At 35.9% G+C, this 23,925-nt stretch overlaps 2 protein-coding genes across 2 annotated transcripts in view; one reads left to right on the forward strand and one right to left on the reverse strand.

Moving 5' to 3' along the window:
- Window positions 1-21,419, reverse strand: LOC123528817 (pre-mRNA-splicing factor ISY1 homolog). Its single transcript, XM_045308829.2, has 11 exons — window positions 21,313-21,419; window positions 19,839-19,861; window positions 12,306-12,357; window positions 11,731-11,839; window positions 10,161-10,273; window positions 8,910-8,971; window positions 8,574-8,629; window positions 5,478-5,600; window positions 4,508-4,617; window positions 3,287-3,373; window positions 1-1,302 (listed from the first exon to the last, which is right to left on the reverse strand). Exons 1-11 carry the CDS (start codon window positions 21,313-21,315, stop codon window positions 1,195-1,197), a joined length of 846 nt encoding a protein of 281 aa, XP_045164764.2. The 5' UTR covers window positions 21,316-21,419; the 3' UTR covers window positions 1-1,194.
- The window catches only part of LOC123528816 (U3 small nucleolar ribonucleoprotein protein IMP4-like), a 17,016-nt gene continuing 14,503 nt past the window's right edge, over window positions 21,413-23,925 (forward strand). Inside the window, exons 1-2 of the mRNA XM_045308828.2 lie at window positions 21,413-21,552; window positions 23,430-23,538. Coding sequence (XP_045164763.1) covers window positions 21,550-21,552; window positions 23,430-23,538 — 112 coding nt within the window. The 5' untranslated portion in view covers window positions 21,413-21,549. The remainder of the gene's footprint in view (window positions 21,553-23,429; window positions 23,539-23,925) is intronic.

Below are 23,925 nucleotides of genomic sequence, written 5' to 3' on the forward strand. Positions count from 1 at the left end.
TTAATTTAAAAAGATATTTATTTTTCATCTTTTGATGCATCAAATACAATGATTTATACAATGTACAATGGCCTTTTTTTTCTTTTGGTCAAGTTTAACAACACCTAAATCACATGGAGACTTTGCAGGTTTTACAGACAGAGAAAACTCCTGTGATCCTTCATGCATTATTTCAGGCATGGTAGGGAAACCCGAGTACAACCACTAGCTGGATGAGACATATACAATGAAATAAATGACATATTCATTTATACATGAAGATTCACATGTATGACCCATCAAAAACTATAATTCTGGAAGAAAATTTAACAATTATAGTAACACTGGTATTAGTATTTCTATTATACACTAACAATTATATGAGCCGCGTCACAAGAAAACCAACATAATGGCTTTGCGACCAGCATGGATCCAGACCAGCCTGCGCATCCGCGCAGTCTGGTCAGGATCGATGCTGTTCGCTTTCAAAGTCTATTGCAATTAGAGAAACTATTAGCGAACAGCATGGATCCTGACCAGACTGCGGGGATGTGCAGGCTGGTCTGGATCCATGCTGGTCGCAAAGCCATTATGTTGGTTTTCTCATGGCGCAGCTCAAATGGTACTTCTATCATGTAATGATATAAACTTAACAAAGAAATGTTTTTTACCAGGAATGTCAAATTTCTGCTCAACACTGAATCTGAAAATATGCATGAAAGTTATATTGTTTTCTGCCATTCAAGGAATGTCATATGCAGCTTACTCAATCACACACACACAGTAAGCTAGCTGCCAACATTGTACCAGTATTGTCATTTATCCTTCGTATTATACACAACAGAACATGCTCACCTGTTGATCAACAATTTCTAATTTCTGTGTCATTTCCTTAAAATATTCCTATATAAACCAGTATCTGATTCTCATTCTACACATTCAAACATACATTGGATTGAGTATATTCTCTTTAAAATTCATTCTGCTAACTTTACTCCATTACCATAACTTTATTCCTGTGTAAGAACAACCTGAATTCGGCATGTCACAATATACCGCGACTGTCTCAGAATTTCCGCTTAGCAATGTATCATACAAGAAACAAACAATACTTCATGACACATTCTGCTTTCAACTTCTATTCCATTAAAGTCACTGAGCTGTTGGTGTTGAACCTTTTCTCTTCAAATTTTAATTTTGCAATACCGATATATATCACAACCCCAACATTTCTTTCACTTCACCTTCTTCTGCTTGTAAATTGTCACTAGCATATTTTTGTAATAACTCCATTTTCTTTCTTTCTAGTAAAGCCTCTTCTATCTAAATATGAAAGAAAGAGTACATGAACATAATGGAATTATTGAAATAATAATTAAGCCGCACCATGAGAAAACCAACATAGTGCATTTGTGACCAGCATGGATCCAGACCAGCCTGCGCATCTGCACAGTCTGGTCAAGATCCATGCTGTTCGCTTTCAAAGCCTATTGCAATTAGAGAAACTGTTAGTGAACAGCATGGATCCTGACCAGACGCGCTGGCTGGTCCGGTTCCATGCTGGTTGCCAATGCACTGTTGGTTTTCTCATGGTGCGGCTCAGTAACATTCAGTGTTAAGAAGATAACACAATAATATCTGACCTTCATTCAGGCCATATTTTACCAGTCTTATGTTCACATTTTTTGTCCAAGAATATCTATCAAAAGCTCTCTTAAAAGTGAATATGTTCATATATAAGCCTGCTGTAAGAAACAGGGTATGTATTTTTCAGTCTCAAATACAATGGCGTGCAAACAAAAAGTTAATTTTACTCACAACCTACAATACCGTAAGCCTAAAAAAAGTTTCTAAGAACTGGGAGTCTTCAGGTGGAAGTGGAGCTAACCTGTAACAAGGTTTGTGGTGAAGACTTGGGAAGACTGGGCTTTCTCCGCTGTTTTGCCTCTATAAATACAGTCTCCTTAAGAACTGATACCATCATTCAAGGCTAATCATGTTCTATCATACATTTAGTAAAATCTGAATGGAACTAGAAAAAATTCGAGCTAAACTAGGTGTATCTATTGTCATTAATGTAATACAATTTTTTACAGAGTCAGCTACTGATGGTGAACAAGTGTTGCAAGTTTTAAAGCAATAGCTTTGATAGTTTAGGAGAAAAGCTGACCTAAACATAAAACTTAATCAGGCACTGCCAACGCTGATCATCTTTTCCCCCCAAAAAAATCAGATGAGCTAAAAAGGAAAGCAGGGTCACAATGGGATCTGCAATTCAACTAAACATGAACATCAATCTTGTAAATTACATGTATATCATTTGGCTGACTAAATAAATATGCTGTCTTTAATTTACTTATGATAAGTAAATTAGAGACAGCATATTTATAAGTTATGTATTTTATTTGTTTTGGGTTTAACGCCGTTTTTCAACAGTATTTCAGTTACGTAACGGCGGGCAGTTAACCTAACCAGTATGGATTCTCTACCAGTACAAACCTGTTCTCCGCAAGTAACTGCCAACTTCCCCACATGAATCAGAGGTGGAGGACAAATGATTTCAGACACAATGTCTTTTATCAAATCGTCACGGAGAACATACGCCCCACCCAAGGATCGAACTCATGATCCCGCGATCCGTAGATCTGCGCTCTCCCTACTGAGCAAAGTGGGCGGACGATTGTCTCTAATTTGATCTTTGTGTCAATTACCTTACTAGTTACATAAGACACATCACAAAATCCAAGAAGCAAAATCAGGTATATTAAATAAACATGTCAAACAACTTCAGTTTTTGTCACCTGTTTATATTGCTAAACCTTCTACTTAAAGGGATTCAAAACAGCAAAATATCGTTGGCAGTCTTTCATACGGCATTTATTTAGTGAAAGCTTTCAGTCCATCATCATCTTGATGATAGCCACTCATTGTGAATATCACTCACATTGATCAATGACAAACTCATTTCAGAAGCTTGTTAACTATGCAAGATATAGCTGGAAATCTAGCATAACTTTATGCAAGTAAGGCAATGTCAGAAAGTTTTCATCAACTTTGTGTCAGAAAAGGCCTCAATTTTTTTTTAAATCCAACTGTGCATAGAAATATGTGGTACATGGCTTTTATTTAAACGTAGGCTGAGAAACGTGGAACAAACATTTTTTTTATTATGCCCTATGCAGTTTGGTGGTCATACATTCAAGGATTTACAGCCTCAAGAACAACTAATCCTTGAAAAAATAACGTCATACTCCATAACCTTTAAATCATCAAATATATTGAAACAAATCCCGAAAATAATACATACCTGTTTTTGTGAAGGAACATCAACATGTGCAATAAAATGTGTCATAGACTCTTCAGATATGCTGGGCTCCTCCTCCATGTCTTCTTCCTAAATGCAACACATAGAACCTTGTTAATTCTTCTACAATATATGTAATATGCAAACTACAGATGTTTGTTTGTTTCTAACTTAGCACTGTTTTTCATCAATAATTCTTTATTATATAGCAGGCAGTTAACCTAGAAAGTATTTTTTAAAATTCTGTACCTGTATTAAAATGTTCTCTGCAAGCAACTGTCAATTTCTCCACATGAATGAGAGGTGGAGGATGTATAATTTCATAAGCTATGCCTCACCCGAGGATCAATCACACAATGTCAAGATCAATAGATCTGCACTCTCCATACTGTGCTAAATGAATGGGCTCAACTAGAAAGTGTCTTTGTAAGCATATATTTATTACCCATTATTTTTAACTTACTCCGAATGAGGCAAAAATTAAAATTTGTTATTTGTACTACATACATTCTTGCATACCCATACCTTAAGGTCAAAGTATTAAAATGGTCTTAACTCCTAGACCATTTTAAAAAGGAATAAGTAACAAACTTGTAATTACAGTGCAACCTCTGTAGAGCAACACCCTTTGGGAGATACAAATATTAACTGTTATATAGAGGTTGCTGTTCTGGAGAGGTAAATTTGATAGTATATTTCAGCTTAGGGAAATTTTGATGATGTCGTTATAAGAGAGGTTTTTGCTTAAGAGAGGGCCGTTCTGGAGAGGTTGTACTGTAGTTACAAAGGAGATTTGCTCTAACATAGAAATATTCAATGAAAATTGTAGACATTTAAGTTTCTTTCATTGAAACCTTGATCTTTGACCTACTAGCTAGCTAAGAAAGAAATAAAAAGAAGAAGAAGAACATATCAATTCTGTATAAGTTTAATTTGGATCCAATTAAAATTCAATTAAAATCAAGCAAGTTTGGTCACTGTCCATATATTCAGAACTCTGGATCGAAACTGAGAATACTGGTCCAGACTGGCTGCTTATCAGACCTGACTAATTCTATATAAGTTTGACAACAATCCAATCAATAGCAGAAACTGTCCATTTCTCACAAAAACTGGCTAAGTAGAGGGAAAATAATTTGTTTAATCGAAACATCTACACTGTATCTGCTTTACAGGATATTCAAAGTGATCAAAATGAAATGAAATGGTGTTTTTTAAGACTACCTCTCTCTCAAACAACGAAGGTACTTCTGTCTGTTCTACTGATTTAGGTATTTCTCCACGGGCCATCTTTTCTTGTTGTTCCTTCCACTCTCTAACTTTTTCTGCTATTGCTACATAAGATATATACACACTAAAGATTAATATCAAATATTTACACTCAATTTCTATATTCTTATATAAAACAAACTTGTTACATAGCTTAAATATTGTTTTATTTCGGGCTTACCCAGGCTTAACAAACACAACACTGACTAATTTGACTTGATATGAATAATGAAGTATTTAAAGTATATATACCGGTTAATGTATTTAAATCAAGTCTGGTGTAGAAAGTGAACCAGTCTCTTGTGAGTAGAGACTCGAGATAAAAGCCAGATACCCAAAGCAAAGAAGGAAGAGACCAGCTTACCCTTAAGTAGGCACTACTCAACAAGGGGAAGTGGTGGGGATGGATAGTACTCAACAGGGTGAAGTGGTGGGGACGGATAGTACTCATCAGGGGGAAGTGGTGGGGATGGATAGTACTCAACAAGGGGAAGTGGTGGGGATGGATAGTGGATAATCACAAGATTATTGAGAAATGCTAATCCCAAACATGGACTAGAAAAACGTGGAACTGTATTTTAGCAGCTAACATATACATCAGCGGGATCTGAACTTATATTTCAGTGGCTGACTTTGACCATGATATACATTATATGATGAGCTTCCAACATCTGTGTACTTTTAAAATGAGACATTTGCATATATTTCATGTGATACATCTCTGAAAATAAAACTCCAGAAGTTAATGTTTCCCTATGCTAAATGAAAGTAAAGTTTGTGTATTTGTTATTTGCTAGTTTCTAAAAGGAGGCCAAGATGGTCAAAGTTCCACAGGTAACAAAAGTAAAAGAAGAACTGATGCATAAATACATTTCTTATAAACATGTAATATATGCTTAAAGAACACGGTATACAATTTTCAAACCTTTCTTTTCTGCATCTTGTTCTAGGGGCACAATCACACCATCATCTTCATCTCTGTAACCATAGTAATCAGCATCTATATCCTTCATTAATTCTCCACGTGTCTTTCTGGGTGGTGGTGGCGCTGAAAACGGTCAAACAGATGATACAGATACATAAAATAATAAAAAATAGACCAATATAAATTTTGTTTTGAAAAAAACTTCAGGCATGTTTGCAAGTATATCTGCCCAATCTTTGACTGTGCCCCCTCTAGTCCACCCACATGTTCCATGCATAGAAATAAAAATGATAGATATACAACAACTTGGACTACTAAGTTTGGTTATACTTACACATAGCAAACATAAATATCAACAAGAGCTGTCACAGGAGACAGCGGGCTCAACTATTTCGATGCTGGATAGTGAAACTGGGCACATCTGAGGAAACTAGAGCTGTCACTGGAGTGTTTAATGACTCCAATTGTGGATGAAGATATTGCACAATAGCCTGAGTCTATGTCAAAAATATCAACTTAAAGTAATAAGAGAGGTAAAGATAAAATGTATTAAAACACTATATAAGTATATCCTAAGCAAAAAGGGGCATAATTCATTAAATATTGGTGCCAGAGTTACGCAGCTTGTGTCATATAGTGTGGGTGATGATGTTGAAAAACTATTTTAAGTTTGAATCAAATCCATTCAGTAATAACAGTGACAGAGTGAAAGTGCATCAAAACTTTAACCTAAAATTCTAAGTAAAAAGGGGAATAATTAATGAAAAATTGGTCCCAGAGTTATGCAGCTTGTGTCATATGATAAGGGTAATGATGTTGAACAATTGTTTAAGTCTGAATCAGATCCATTCAGTAATAACACAGATAGAGTGAATGTGCATAAAACTTTAACCTGAAATTCTAAGTAAAAAGGGGAATAATTCATGAAAAATTGTGCCAGAGTTATGCATCTTGTGTCATATGATGTGGGTGATGATGCTGAACAACGATTCCAAGTTTGAATCAAATCCATTCAGTAATAACAGAGGTAGAGTGAAAGTGCACTAAAACTTTAACCTGAAATTCTAAGTAAAAAGGGGGAATAATTCATGAAAAAATGGTGCCAGAGTTATGCACCTTGTGTCATATGATGTGGGTGATGATGTTGAACAACAATTTTAAGTTTGAATCAAATCCATTCAGTAATAACAGAGATAGAGTGAAAGTGCATCAAAACTTTAACCTGAAAATCTTAGTGAAAAGGGGGGATAATTCATGAAATATTGGTGCCAGAGTTATGGCCCTTATGTCAGATGATGTGGATGATGATGAGGAATAAGTATTTCAAGTTTGAATCAAATCCATCAAGTAATTACAGAGATAAGTTGAAAAAAGAGAAAGTGCACCAAAACTTTAACCAAGGTGGGGACGCGGAAAGACGCCGACGCCGACGCCGGGGCGAGTAGGATAGCTCTCCTTATACTTCGTATAGTTGAGCTAAAAACAACTTGTTTTATGCAAACACTGTCTGATAGATTTTCATCCCCTGCTGCATTAATGGAATTGAAATATAACAAGAGCACCGTCTGCAGTGCCAATGCTCATCTGTACCGGTAAATGCTGGACATAAGGCAGCATGCAAGACAAGAGTAATGGTCCTTCATCTTTTTATTCACGTTCTGATAGTAAAGGAATGAATGAAATATCAAAGCTATAGTATTCAAGACCACAACATGCCATTTTTTTGTTTAAAAGGGCAATAATTTTGAAACAAGAGGGCCCTAAATGCCCTGCATTGCTTACCTGACCTGACCTAGTTCTTACCATTGTAACCTAGTATCTAATTTGGCCTACATTTCATAGGGGAAAATATTTTGACCATGTTTTATGTAAATCTGGTATATCGTTAACCAAGTTTTTCTATGATTTGACCTAGTCACATCTGACATAGATTTATGATTATCAATTTGAAAAAGTGGCCTCTTAACCATTACTTTTTCCCCCAGGTTACAAATTTATCCTATATTTTCCACCAAGTCTCATATAGATCAGGTAGAAAATGTGACCTTTTGAGAGTTAACCATGTCTTTCTATGATTTGACTAAGTGACATAGTTTTTGATCTAGATAATCCAATTCACCTACATTTTATAGAGACAAACATTCAAACAATGTTTTATGAATATCAAGTAGAATGCCTAGAGTGTTAAAAAGGTTTTTCTATGATCTGAACTAGTGACCGAATTTAAGACCTCTGATAACTCAGTTTTGAATCTGACTCAGATTTCAAAGAGTATAAAAATCTTTCACTGGTTGAAGACGCAGATGTACGTATCTGGCTCAAGAGTTACTGTTTAGGCAGTAACGAGGCTCTCCCAAGTTGCCGAAAAACAGTTACCCGAGAGCCAGATATTTCCATTCGCACCTTCAACTAGTGATACATTCTTTTCTTGCACACTGTTTTATTTAATTAATAGATGAAATAAAATAAAACAACTACTTTCCTCTTATTAAAGCATTATCTTATTACAGTAGCGTATGAATTTACACATTTCACAAGCATGTGAGTCATCTTACACCCCTGGGTGTAAGACGACTTTTTAAAGCACAGATAAAAAAACAGAAAAATCCTGTCTGGTATGCAAGAAACAAACATTCTGACAGAGTTTTATGAAGAAAAAGTTGTATATGTGGCCTCTAGATTTTGAACAATGTTTTCTATGATTTAACCAAGTGGAGAAATATGGACAGATGTATGGACATACTCGGCTCAAATAAAGCTTTGTGTTTTGGGTAAATAATAATTTAAAGAAATTTTACAAAATGTATAGATGGTAAATGGAGAAAATGTAATGTAACCCTTATCCTATCCGAAACAGTTCATCTCCCTTTTTACAGTTCATCTCCCTTTTTACATTTTTTTCTTTTCAACAAATAATATGTTTGTAGACGGGACTTGAAGTGCATAGCCAGAATTTCGGCTTCAGTAATTACTTGTTCATCAACACTTCTTATATAAACATAGCAACTAGGGATACAGCTGTCCCTCAGAATGCACTCTCTAATTTCTACAGTGCATGAGAACATGTATATATGTAATGAACTCTAAATTTCTTACGTTCCTGTTCAAACAATTCTCTGACACCAGGTAAATCTTTTGCTGCACCAAAATATCTGAAATACAAAATGTGTCATTGTCCACACAGTCACTTTACAAACCAGTCTCGTGTATATTAAAATCTTACTCTGTCGTACCATTATCTAGAGCCTAAAATTAAAATTTGAATTGTTTGAAATACAATATTATTAAATTACCCAGGCACCACTGATAAAACTATTAGTCCTTATACTTAGAATATAAATAAGACATAAATATTTGAGCAAAAGTCAGACATCACTACACAGTTAAGCAGACAATCAAAATTAAATACATGTATGATACAGATATTCATACTTATAGCCTCTGTTCCCTGGGACCTCTTTGCCTTCATGGTCCAACATTTTTGGTCCAATTTTCTGTTGATACAATAATAAAATCAAATAGAATTTGCATACACTTTATTAAATAAAGACTCCTCTATGAATAAGATAAACATATGATATAAATGTAGCATTTTAACTGACAAACATATTGAAGTCTTACAATACTGCATATAAAAATATGAGTCAAAAACTTCCAGTAAATTTATTAAGTGCAGAGTTTCTAACGTACAGCCTCAACATTTTTGTTTTTGAACTCACATTACCCAGATTCGAACCTGACCTAGAAATCATCAAGACAAACATTCTGACTAATTCTCATGAGTTTCAAACTTAAATTGTGGTCTCTAGAGTGTTGAAAAGATTTTCCTTTGATCTGGCCTAGTGACCTAGTTTTTGACCCCACATGACCCAGTTTCAAACTTGACCTAGAAATCATCAAGACAAACATTCTGACCAAGTTTCATAAAGATTGAGTCACAACTGTGGCCTCTAGTGTTCACACGCTTTTCCTTTGATTTGACCAGGTGACCTAGTTTTTGACCCCACATGACCCAGATTCGAATTTGACCTAGAAATCATCAAGACAAACATTCTGACCAAGTTTCATAAATATTGGGTCACAATTGTGGCCTCTAGAGTGTTCACAAGCTTTTCCTTTGATCTGGCCTTCTGACCTAGTTTTTGACCCCACGTGACCCAGTTTCGAACTTGACCTAGAGATCATCAAGGCTAACATTCTGACCAAGTTTCATAAAGATTGGATCACAAATGTGGCCTCTAAAGAGTTCACAAGGCAAATGTTGACGGACACCGGATGACGCACGACGGACGTCAGACAATGACCATTCAAAATAGCTCACCTTGAGCACTTTGTGATCTGGTGAGCTAAAAAAAAAAACAACTTATTTTTAACATAGTGCCATAACTTTCAACAGTTTTATCATCTATAAAATATCAAGCGAATGCTGTCTGAATGAAATGCACACAGTAACTAACAAACAAATGAAACAGAGTACGCAAGTTTAATTCCAGTACCAACAATCCCAGATGGAACTAATAACTTCTACACATGCATCAGAAGTAGAAAATATAATTATCAGCAGTCAAACTGACTGTCAGCATTTGAACTGAATGTCAGCTGTTATAATAGTGACAGCAGTTAAACTGGTATTCTAACGGGTTAGGCTCCCCTCCTATCAAGTAAACAATGAATACTACTCACTCGATAATCTGGTCCATCTAGTTCTTTGATTCTGTCTTCCCAATGCCCTTTTTCACGTAATAATTTATTGATTTCATCATTAATGTCTCGCAGTTTAAACTCTCCAAGACCAGCTACAAGTAAGAAATAAACATAAATTCAATGTGCATAGCTTGGCCCTTTGTATAGTTTTTAATATCACAATTTGTTGTAGTTTCGTTTAAGGACAGATCAACACAATTCTGGTTAAACTTTAGCCTGCTGGTGGCAACTGACTCTGCCTTTGCGACCAGTGTAGACCAAGATCAGCCTGCACATCCGTGCAGGCTGATCATGGTCTGCACTGTTCGCTATTCAGACAGTAAATTTTTAGTGAACCCCTTGGAATAATAAATGGTATTGCCCAAATTGAATGATGGACCAGTCCACTTTAGAAATTTAGCAGGCTAAGGGTTAAATGGCAACTTTCCAGCTACTGTGTAGAGAGACCAAAGGCACCCCTATAGACAAGCTGGAGTATTTCCTCACAAGAAAGAATTCAAACCTACTACCACATCAACAAGGGGAGAACCATTCAATTCATATTATATTTTACCAAACTGTGATATAAAGTAATCAGTTAAGTAGACCATACCTAAGAATGCAGCGAGCAAAATGGTAACAATTCTAATGAAAGCCTGGATATTATAATGTAAAACTTGCTGCTCTATCTACTGACACTAGTGCATTACAGTAAGAATTAGGTACTCCATCTAATGAGATTGGGGTATTACAGTACAGAATAAAGTATGTTTAAAATAGGGCTTCAGTTCTTCAGTCCATGCATTGCTTATTCACACTAATCCTTAAACAACCTAAAGCAATGACAAATTTCTGAAGATGTCATATTCTAAAATGTTCTGTAAAATCAGAATACATTGAAAGAAAAGTTTAGATTAAGCTTTCCCATAATATCTTCACTATGTTAGAATTTCAAACTATTGTTAAACGTTCTAAAATGACCCCATTTATTTCCCTATTAAACAATGAAGACTGAAACATGCACTGATTGTACATCACAATAATTTATGCCAAAGCGACAAATGTCATAGCTAAGCTGCGCGTTGAAAAAGAAAACCACACAAAACAGGCAAATATCTTGTAAACACTTTCAAAGAGGTAGATAATAATCCTTGATAACATGTTAGAATCAAATAAATATATCTCAGTGATTTCATTGTTGTTCAGACGTGTATCAATGTATTACTTCGGCTGCACACTTGTAATATAATTTCTTTGCATCTGAACTACAAACAATGATTTTACTTACTAACTGACTAACTGATCTGGATATACTATTTTGTAAAATGTAGTTCACTATTACATGTATTTTTGTTAAATTTATTAATTTCATGCATGATGGGCATGAAATTTCATGCTTTCAACCAAAATGTTTTTGTTGGAAATTTGTGTATTTCAAACCTGTTCAAATATCAGATTTAGAATAAATTTGTGTTGTTTTTTTTTTTTTTTTTTGGATTTAACTGAAGATTCACACAAAATCAACGAAAACTTGTCCTCCCTGAATACTGATGATTAACTGCTCTATTACCATTCTGTATCTGAGCCACCTTCTTTGATATCTCTCCTATGATCTGACGGCGAAATTTCTCAGCCTTCCTCACGTCATCACACTCTGTGGCCAAATACGGTCGTCGTTCCTGCAAGAGAAATAAGATGGTAGCATGTACTTTAAAATGTAAAAATAGCATATCTATGTTACAAGTCGTGAATCAATTATTTAACCAATTTAAAGACTGAGACTGTTTATAGAGATTATCTATGAATTCTTACCAACAAAAATATTTATACAGAATACTTTTCTACATCCCACTCAAAGTCTCTTTTTTAAGATATTTTTTTAAATATGATTTCATTGAATTCATTGGTTTTCTACTTTAAATTCAGATAAAGAAAATTGTTATATCCTTATCTTTACTGGTGTAAATGATGCACTCTGTGCCTATGTACATTATAAAGTGTGGTTCTCAAAACAAAAAGTTTAACACAGTGAAACAAATTTGAAACCATATATTGTTTAAAACAAACTAGATTTGACTATTACAATGGCTTTAATATTCTAAATATTGCATTTTAAGCTTCTTTCCAATTCTCAGGACCACCTACCACTTCTTTCTTGTCATCTAAGTGGGCAGCTCTCCATCTTGCTAAGGCAGTCCTGGAAAAGAAAATATGGATAAATACTCTTTTAATTTACTTACAATTCTTGTTTCAACACTCTCAAAATACATTTTTCAAATCTAATAAGTAATACATGATAAAACTGAATATTTGAAAATATTTTACAATGATGTATTAAACTGCAACACATGGAACTGAATGTCATACACTTTGATATATATTAGAGTGTAAATGCCATCCTTCTCACATACCAGAGTGCTATCATGGTTTCCTGGTTAATCTCTGGCACAATTCATCAATATTTTTGTTTCTTACAATATAAATTGAAGACTTCAGCCTATGGGCAGAGTTTCACTACATTTGTTTGAAAACAAATCAAAATAAACTCGTTCACGAACAGCGCGACCACATCCATTTCAATATTAACATAGAACTAGAGATACTTTTGAGAAAAGCGCATGTCTCCCACAACTGCAACATTGAAAAATGTCTAGTTTCTCTCGATGGCTGTGATGAATGGACCCCATTGAAAAATGTCTAGTTTATCTCGATGGCTGTGATGAATGGTCCCAATCAGTAATTCAAGGGCCATAATTCAAAAGTGCCTGGGCGGATTTGGCTAGTTATCGAACTTGGCCGAGGTCTTATGGTCAAACACATTTTGTTCAAGTTTGGTGAAGATCAGATGAGAAATGTTCAACTTAGAGTGCGGACAAGCTTTGTGACAGACAGACACACAGACAGACTGAAGTAAATCAATATGTCTCCCACACCACTATGTGGTGGGAGACATAAATATAACGAGTCAGTAGGTCACATTCATGGTCAATGTAATTCAGTTTTACAATTGGTGTGCAAAACTGTGTATGTCATCAGAATTTCAAGGCTGTATCTTAAAAAACAAGAAAGTAGGTCAGTAGGTCAAGGTCACAGTCAAGTGACATCATATTACTTGGGGTCATCAGGTAATTATAATTAAACAGTCTTGGAAATAGGATCAAATGATTTTTTAAGTATTTTTTCCTATATAACTCATATAAAAACTAAGTGACCCCAGGGTGGGGCCTCTTTTAACCCCAGGGGCAAAATTTGAACAATTTTGGTAGAGGACTACAAGACAATGCACCATACCAAATATCAAAAGCCTAGGTCGTATGGTTTCAGACAAGAAGATTTTTAAAGTTTTTCCCTATATAAGTCTATATAAAACTTGGGTCCCCCAGGACAGGGCCTCTTTTCACCCCAGGGGTACAATTTGAACAATTTTGGTTGAGGATCAAAAGGCAATGCTACAAACCAAATATCAAAGGTCTAAGTGTTGTGGTTTCGGATAAGAAGATTTTTAAACTTTTTTTCCTATATAAGTCTATGTAAAACTTGGGATCCCCGGGACGGGGCCATATTTGACCCTAGGGGGATAATTTGAACAATCTTGGTAGAGGACCACTAGATGATACTACATACCAAATATCAAAGCCCTAGGCCATGTGGTTTTGTAAAAGAAGATTTTCAAAGTTTTCCCTATATAAGTCTATATAAACCATGTGACCCCCGGGGTGGGGCCATATTTGGCCTTAGGGGGATATTTTGATCAATTTTGGTAGAGGACCACTAGATGATGATACACACCAGATATCAAAGCCCTAGGTCCTGTGGTTTTGGACAAGAAGATTTTTAAAGTTTTTCCTTTCGGTTGCCATGGCAACCAGAGTTCTGCATGGAATTCAATTCTTTGAGCAATTTTGAAAGGGGGCCACCCAAGGATCATTCCTAAGAAGTTTGGTGTAATTCTGCCCAGTGGTTTTCAAGAAGAAGATTTTTTAAGAAAATGTTGACTGACGGATGACGCACGATACACGACGGACGACAGACATTGAGCGGTCACAAAAGCCCACCATGAGCCTTTGGCTCAGGTGAGCTAATAAACAAGAGCTGTCTCCATAGGATGACACATGACCCCGATGGCACTTTGAATGAATAGTTATGGCCGATGTTAGAGTTTAGGACCTTTGACCTATGGAGCTAGGTCTTGCGCGCGACACGTCGTCTTACTGTGTCACACATTCATGCGTAGTCATTTGAAAATCCATGCATGAATGACAATGATATGGACCGGACATGCCCATCAATGCACTATCATGAAAAATGACCTTTAATGTCTAAGTGTGACCTTGACCTTTGAGCTACGGACCTGGGTCTTGTGCGAGACATGTCGTCTTACTGTGGTACACATTCATGCCAAGTTATTTGAAAATCCATCAATCGATGACAAAGATATGGACCGGACACGCCCATCAATGCACTATCCTTTAACGTCTAAGTGTGACCTTGACCTTTGAGCTACGGACCTGGGTCTTGCGCGTGACACATCGTCTTACTGTGGTACACATTCATGCCAAGTTATTTGAAAATCCATCCATCGATGACAAAGATATGGACCGGACACGCCCATCAATGCACTATCCTTTAAGGTCTAAGTGTGACCTTGACCTTTGAGCTACGGGCCTGGGTCTTGCGCGCGACATGTCGTCTTACTGTGGTACACATTCATGCCAAGTTATTTGAAAATCCATCCATCGATGACAAAGATATGGACCGGACACGAAAATTGCGGACAGACAGACCGACAGACGGTTCAAAAACTATATGCCTCCCTTCGGGGGCATAAAAATAAAGAGAGGTAATTTGTCATAACTTCAGTCAATATGTATCTTCACTGATTGTCCAAGTCCATCTGTTGACATAAATGAAATTTCAGATCAGTGCCTTCATTAGTTACGGAGATATACCCATTTTAAATTGAAATAAAGGGAGGTAATTTGACATAAAATCAGTCCATAGTTATCTACCTTGATTGTCTCAGTCCAACTAATGACAATAATGAAATTTCAAATAAGTCCTACAAGTACTTACTGATATAAATCCATTTTGATTACAATCAGGGGAGGCAATCAGATATAAAACTAGAAAATGCTTTTGTAAAAAAGCGCATGTCTCCCCCAATGCAAAGTCCTATAGGCAAGAAGTCAATAGGGGTCAGGAGCGAAAGTCAAAGAGACACTGATGGTTGGCTGCAATAGGGATCATCTACTTGGCATGTCCAGTCATCCCGCTAAATTTCAACACTCGTGGCCTAGTGGTTCTCAAGTCACTGTTCAGGCTCCTGTGACCTTGACCTTTGATCAAGTGACCTCAAAATAAATAGGGGTCATCTACTCTGCATGTCCAATCATCCTATTAAGTTTCAACATTGTAGGTCAAGTGGTTTTCAAGTTATTTCCAAAAAATGATTTTACATGAACAGGCCACTGTGACCTTGACCTTTAATAGACTGACCCCAAAATCAATAGGGGTCATCTACTCTGCATGTTCAATCATCCTATCAAGTTTCAACATTCTGGGTCAAGTGGTTCTCAAGTTATTGATCAGAACTGGTTATCAATGTTCAGGCCCCTGTGACCTTGACCTTTAATAGAGTGACCCCAAAAACAATAAGGGTCATTCACTCTGCATGAACAATCATCCTATGAAGTTTCAACATTCTGGGTTGAGAGGTTCTCAAGTTATTGATTGGAAATGGTTTTCCATGTTCAGGCCCCTGTGGCCTTGACCTTTAACTTTAACAGAGTGACCCTAAAATCGTTAGGGTTCATCTACTCTGCATGACCAATCATCCTACGAAGTTTCATCATTCTGGGTCAAGTGGTTTTCAAGTTACTGACCGGAAATGGTTTTCAATGTTCGGGCCCCTGTGACCTTGACCTTTCACAGAGTGACCCCAAAATCGTTAGGGGTCATTTACTCTTTATGACCAATCATCCTTTTAAGTTTCAACATTCTGGGTCAAGTGGTTCTCAAGTTATTGACCGGAAATGGTTTTCAATGTTCAGGCCCCTGTGACCTTGACCTTTAATGGAGTGACCCCAAAATTGATAGGGGTCATCTACTTTCCATGTACAATCATCCTATGAAGTTTCAACATTCTGGGTCAAGTGGTTCTCTAGTTATTGATCAGAAATGGTTTTCAATGTTCAGGCCCCTGTGACCTTGACCTTTGACGGAGTGATCCCATAATCAATAAGGGTCATCTACTCTTTATGACCAATCATCCTATCAAGTTTCAACATTCTGGGTCAGGTGGTTCTCTAGTTATTGATTGGAAATGGTTTTCAATGTTCAGGCCACTGTGACCTTGACCTTTGACGGAGTGACCCCAAAATCAATAGGGGTCATCTACTCCTCATGACTAATCATCCTATGAAGTTTCAACATTCTGGGTCAAGTGGTTCTTTAGTTATCGATCGGAAATGGTTTTCAATGTTCTGGTCCCTGTGACCTTGACCTTTGACGGAGTGACCCCAAAAACAATAGGGGTCATCTACTCTTCATGACCAATCATCCTATGAAGTTTCAACATTCTGGGTCAAGTGGTTCTCTAGTTATTGATCGGAAATGGTTTTCAATGTTCAGGCCCCTGTGACCTTGACCTTTGATGGAGTGACCCCAAAAACAATAGGGGTCGTCTACTCCAGCAGCCCTACAACCCTATGAAGTTTGAAGGATCTAGGTCAAATGGTTCTCCAGTTATTGCTCGGAAATGAAGTGTGACGTACGGACGGACGGAAGGACAGGGCAAAAACAATATGTCTCCTGGGGGAGACATAATTACAAGCTATACTGTGAAATCATTTAAATTCACTGGCATAAAATTTCGCGCAAATATGAAAAAGGACTGTTTCGTGCGGGCTTTAATTTGCGCGTTTCAATTTTAGAAATGAAATAATAAAATTAACAAGAGGGCCATGATGGCCCTATATCGCTCACCTGTTATCATTGCACTTGAGGACAAGAAGGTACTCAGAAAAAATATTTAAGTCCAAAGGACAGGAACAACAAAGGGAAGAAATTTAACCAAAAAGAAAAAAAAATTCTTACAAGGTATAGATATGTCAAAATACACCTAAAAATTGGAGGTACCATCCATGTTGTACCACATAAAAGTGGTCTCAGGTTTTCCCTACGGCCAATAATAAAAAAGTTACTAAAAATAAGCTATTATAGTAACGTAAAAGAGAAGTAATTAAAAAAAAAAAATTATTGTAAGTGAACAAAAGAAGAATCTGCTAAATAAATCTGTTGACATAAATGAAGTTTCAGATCAGTATCTAATTTTCATTAGTTACGGAGATATACCCATTTTAATTTGAAATAAAGGGAGGTAATTTGAGATAAAATCATAATTATCTACCCTGATTGGCTCAGTCCAACTAATGACAATAATGAAATTTCAAATAAGTCCTATAAGGACTTACTGATATAAATCCATTTTAATTACAATCAAGGGAGGTAATCAGATATAAAATAACTCTGGAACCTACAATTGGATCTGTTTTGTCATGGAATCCAAGATTTATTGTTGTTGAAGATATTTTGGAAGTTTGTATCAAATAAAACTATAAATGAAGTCTCTTTATGGCTGCAAAAGCCAAAATAGCCGATTTTGAACCTTTAAGGGGCCATAACTCAGGAACCCATGATGGGATCTGACCAGTTCAAGAAAGGAATCAAGATCTTGTGGTAATACAAGTTGTGTGCACGTTTGGTTAAAATCAAATCATAAATGAAGCTGCTATTGTGCAGACAAGGTCAAAATAGCTAATTCTGGCCCTTTCAGGGGCCATAACTCTGGAACCCATTAAGGGATCTGACCGGTTTAAAAAAGGAAACAAGATCTTATGGTGACACAAGTTTTGTGCAAGTTTGATTACTGTAGGCGTACATTTATCAGCGCGGCAAAAATTTAGCGCAAACGCAATTTTTGGTAAAATATCTAATAAATGCGTGGACGTGAATTAGCGCTTTTGCGAGACCGCTAATTTATAATATTAGCGCTGTCCGAGATGAAGCTCTCGGAGATTTATGGAGATTCACGAAGAATTTCGGAAATAAACTTAACCGTCGGCAGTTTTTCTGTAATATGTTTCTGCTGTAATTATACGTCATACTGATTATGAAAATCTTGACGTAAACTTAAAATTGAGTAGATTTAAACCTATCCATGCTGCCTGGCTGGTCGATGCACACAGAAATGTGAAAAAGAATCAGTCATGACAGGGTGGCGCCTTACAGGTCTAATGGATGCAAGCGAAAAAATCTGTTAGCTAAAAACTTTAAAACATGTACCAAGTATGACTTTAAGATAGTGTGCCGTGATGCTACTTGTATTTTTTCAATGATACTTCCAACGGTGATGTAGCTTTATGTTTACAAGCTTAAATATTTTATTTTGCATGATCATATATTTAAAATAATAATATGAACAATAAACAGGAATATCATACGAACCTTAAAATATTAGCAAGCAGTGTAACTAATGCAAAACTTCGAAGAAACATCATCAAATGAAAATGTACATGAAAATGCTTGGACAAATTAATGCGCGGACATGAATTAGCGCACGTGCGATAGCGCTAAAAGCGCTGTTATTAGTACACCGCTAAAATAAGTAAGCCTACAGTAAATTCAAATCATAAATGAAGCTGCTATTGTGCAGACAAGGTCAAAATAGCTAATTCTGGCCCTTTCAGGGGCCATAACTCTGGAACCCATAAAGGAATCTCGCCAGTTGAAGAAAGGAACCAAGATCTTATGGTGATACAAGTTGTGTGCAAAGTTGGTTAAAATAAAATCATAAATGAAGCTGCTATTGTGCAGACAAGGTTTAAATAGCTAATTCTGGCCCTTTCAGGGGCCATAACTCTGGAACCCATAATGGAATCTGGCCAGTTCAAGACAGGAACCAAGATCTTATGGTGATACAAGTTGTGTGCCAGTTTGGTAAAAATCAAATTATAAATAAAGCTGCTATTGTGCAGACAAGGTCAAAATAGCTAATTTTGGCCCTTTCAGGGGCCATAACTCTGGAACCCATGATGGGATCTGGCCAGTTCAAGAAAGGAACTGAGATCTTATGGTGATACAAGTTGTGTGCAAGTTTGGTTAAAATAAAGTCATAAATGAAACCACTATGACGGACGAAGGGTGATCACAAAAGCTCACCTTGTCACTATGTGACAGGTGAGCTAAAAATTAATAATAGCGCAGTCTTTAATTCGCGCATCGGTCCTAGAGCGAAATATGTGAAAATTCGTCCTGTGCGAATAAAAATGATTTTTATTTCTCAAGGTAAACTTCTAAAAACATGATTAGAAATGTAAATTTTTATTAAGCATATTCATTTTTTTATCTTCTTTATCCATTGCAAGCAAGTGTTTTCCTAAGATGTTTCTTGGATTACAATTTGGCAGGGTGAATAAAGAAAAACACTGATTGGCTGAAACCACTCCCGCTGTTACATGTGTAAATTACTAAAACATATGCACATCAAATAAACGGAGGTTTGCACTGAGACTGAGATAAGACTCTAATGGGTATGAAAGAACTGCAATTTAGTGACACTATTTATAAAACACCTTTCAGTGCAATAAAGAAATCGAGAACACATTGAGAAGTACTCACATTGCCTTTTCACTGTTTCGAGCCTGAAAAGGAGAAGAAACAAAGCATTAATTAGTTATAACAGCATGTTAACCCCTGGTTGTATGAACATTATCATGTCAAATTTGCAGTGAAGTTAGTTGAAAGGTTGCAAATCATAATGGTGTTACAAAGAGTTTGTTTCAAATTTTGTTACAATGCCAGGTCAGTTTTGATGAAACCGTCTGCAACTTTTTCAGCTTTGGGAGTCCCAGGACTGCAACTTAAAATTGCTAGTGAGAACCCTATGGTGTATTTCTTGCTTTCCTTCATTTAAGTAAAATTTCACTGCAAGGACCTTATTTCTAGTTTATACTAATTTATTTTAGGTTGATATTATTTGGCAGGGACGGAAAGGGAAGGGGCTGACCTCCAAATGCCTGTGATCAAAACCGTGAAACAATGAGAGCAACTGTTTGAAATCATCTCTATGGAATGGCCTTCCTCAATATGTTTGCTGAGCGGCTGGCTACTGTACATCTGCAGTAACTTCCTTCACTATGTTTTTAACTTAGCACCTGTAGTAATTCTTATTCTTTGCACCTAATGATTTTTCTCATTTTTAACACTGCCCAGACAACCGCCTTCCAGTCATAATCATTAATGATTGTTGGAAGAATCATGTAGATGTAGATGTAGAGATCTCCAGGTTTAGATAGATATATTATAGTCTTCTCTCTGCAAATAACATTTTCAGTAATCACATTGATTATAAGTCCAAATAACAGGGCGTTTTGGAACAGCTTGATAACCTTTGACTGTCGCTGTCTCCGTCACGTCCAAACTTATTCTGCATATTTCTGTTAGGAAATCCCCAATTAAAATCCGTTGGGAACGTTTTCTGGTACATGTACAAAGTACTTGCCATGATTAAATCTCTGATAATGAATTTATGTTGGCATTAAAGCATGAACTTACCTCGCTGACATTTTATGAATATATATTTTGGGTATATTTTGTGTTTTATTTCTGTAATTTAGTGTCATATCGGCGCAGTTTGCGGTTATTGAAACTGGTGTCAGGGTAGATACATGTATCTCCTTGCACCTGTCGTAACATATTTTCAAAGATTTAAGTCTCTTATTTAAAGTTATGGATTAAATTCAACCCATATGAAGTTTCTACATGAATATTAATGTTTAATTTATTACAGCAAATAAGTCTGACCAGTATAATGACTTTTTTTGATTTTTAAAAGTCTTAGTTTTCCTAACTGTAAAATGCAGATACGGGTAAGGCTTTGAGGGATGACAAATATAAAATATTAGGTCATAAAATAAGTTATCCCGATAAGCCGAATGTAAGGCTAATTAATTATCAAAGCACAGACCCCCCAACCACTGGTTTATCCGAAATCTGGTAAACTGTAAGTGCCTACTAAACATTCAGTTTGGGGACATACTTTCATAAATAACTAACCCCTTTGAAGACTGAAGATCACCTTTAACACACTTACCATGATGAAAGTGTTTGTAAAGTTTACAGTTACTGAAAAAGCATAAAAATCACAACGTTTTGTCTCATATCTTCTCAGTCAGACAAACGCTCAACTTCAGAGCGTTTCGAAGATTCTGAGTTAATGAGGAACGTGTTTTGACAATATTTCAACGATTTTAAGTCTTTTTATCAGAATATTAACGTTTGGATACAGAATTTTGGCAAAGAAATTTTGTTTAAATCCATTAAGTGGAAAATGGTATGTTTGTGATTGGTATTTTAATCGTTAACGTTTATTTTCATCGGAATTCGCGATATTATTTTTAGCATAAATTGCCAGAATCGCTCAAGAGACAGTACTGATTTTATTGGTGGCAGTGAAGTATCATATACTTACGTTAAACCTAACCCTAACCTTGAGTCAGTATATTGTATGCTCAACATACTGCCTATAGTCAAAGAAGTATAAAATACACAGAATGGCAACAGCAGATAATGTCGCGTAAGGTTGTGTCTCACGTTATCTTATTGAAGCGTTTGCTGACTTGATCACTTGTGATCAAATCAACAGACGCATATTAAAGTATTATACTAGCGATACTGCTGGCATGTAATGAACCGAATCATCGGTCCAACGGACATGACTGTAAAATTTTGATGCAGTAAGCCATTTCTTAATCCCAAAGCAAACTGACTGACATGTATTTATCTTACCCCGAGAATCTCGGACAACACATCAAAATGGCGTCACTAAATATTATGCCGGGGGCAGAACCTAGAAAGAAACGTAAATTAACGTTCGACAATCGAAGTGAAAAGAGAAAATAAGTGGGTTGGCTGGTATATGATGGAGAAAAGCAACCGTTCTGTCTTGAACATTTTTTTGGGTCTGGCAACAGTTGTGACAATTAGTATCCTTATCCAAATGAAGGGCGTTTCGCTGCGTTTCTATTTTTAGCATAAGGTATATCATAGTTAAACAGTCGGGTGTAACTTTTTTAAGTTAAGTAACCTATTTCAGTTACTTTTTCAAGCATTTTGTAACCTGTATTAGTTATAAAATATAGTTAACTCAGTTAAGTTATTCAAAAAAAGTCTTTTTGCTGTTCTCACAAAGTGACCTTTAAAGTGAAATTAGTAGCAAACTGTGGTTAATCAAATTCTCTTTTAGTCTGAGCATGACCTGATAAGCATAATGGGATATTAAGAGTTTTATAGCTTTAAAAACGTTCGTGTAAAACTTGATCAGCCTTGCGTAAAATTTTTTACTGCACAGCTGGATAGATAAAAGGTCAAGGATTCAGGAAATAACTGCATTAGTCTCATTCAAAATGAGGAATTGGCACAGGAGGGCTTTGTAATATTTTATGATAACTGAAACAAGTTATGAAAGTTCAAGCAATAACTCAAATGGGTTATAAATTGCGATAACTTAAAACAGTTACACCCCTGACTGTTAAAAGACTATTAGTACCATGATACTAAATCAATAGACATTCATTAGACATTAAAACAACACCGCAACAAGTGATAATATTTCGTACCATTTTTTAGCTCGACTGTTCAAAGAATATGGAGAGCTATACTACTGTAATAACTACTCACCCCGGCATCGGCGTTGGTAAAAGTTTTTTTTATAGTGTCAAATGTCTTTAACATATTCAAAGATATTCAACTGAGACTTTGAGTACTTGCATACAGTGACAGTGTTATAGTGACAGTGTGCACATGTATGACAAAGGACATTACTCTGTCATCAATATTTTCAGAGTTATGCCCCTTTTTAACTTAAAATTTTGGCTAAAGTTTTTTATGAAGTCAGATGTCTTGAACACTATCAAAGATATGCAACTGAGACTTGGAATACATGCATAATATAGTGACAGTGTGCACATGTATGACAAGGGACATTACTCTGTCATAATATTTTCAGAGTTATGCCCATTATTAACTTAAAATTTTGGCTAAAGTTTTTTATGAAGTCAAATATCTTGAACACTATCAAAGATATTCAACTGAGACTTGGAATACTTGCATAATATAGTGACAGTGTGCATATGTATGACAATGGACATTATTCTGTCTGTATTATTTTCAGAGTTATGCCCCTTTTTATCAGAAAATTTACTTTTTCAGATTCGACGTCAGGCTAGATTGAGAAGGGAGTATATTTATCGGAAATCCATTGAGGACAGGGAAAGGACAATACTTGAAAAGAAACAAAGACTTAAAAGTGCTCTGGATGGTAGGTTCCTTTTATGAGCAATAAATAAATGAATTCTGATACACCTGTGACCAGAATGACACCCCCATAGCTTAAAATACTACATGCCACATGTTTTTAAATTTAAAAACTGTGTTAAAAATTACAATATGGTATAACCACTAAAAATAGCTTGTCCAACAGACCACTTAAAAATTATGAGAGATTTTGAACAATCTAAGTTCAGTTTTGAAAAACTGCTGAAATTATGATACTGAACAGGATTTAAAAAGTAGTAAGACAGAACATATGTATAAATTTCTGGTTCAGATCACATCATATTGCATGGATAAAGGCCATTATTGTGACTTATTCACTTGATTTAATCTGAACATAGGTGTATGTAAGTCATTTAGTAAGAACTTTTAA

The sequence above is a fragment of the Mercenaria mercenaria genome, chromosome 13, assembly GCF_021730395.1.
Source record: "Mercenaria mercenaria strain notata chromosome 13, MADL_Memer_1, whole genome shotgun sequence".
NCBI lineage: Eukaryota > Metazoa > Mollusca > Bivalvia > Venerida > Veneridae > Mercenaria > Mercenaria mercenaria.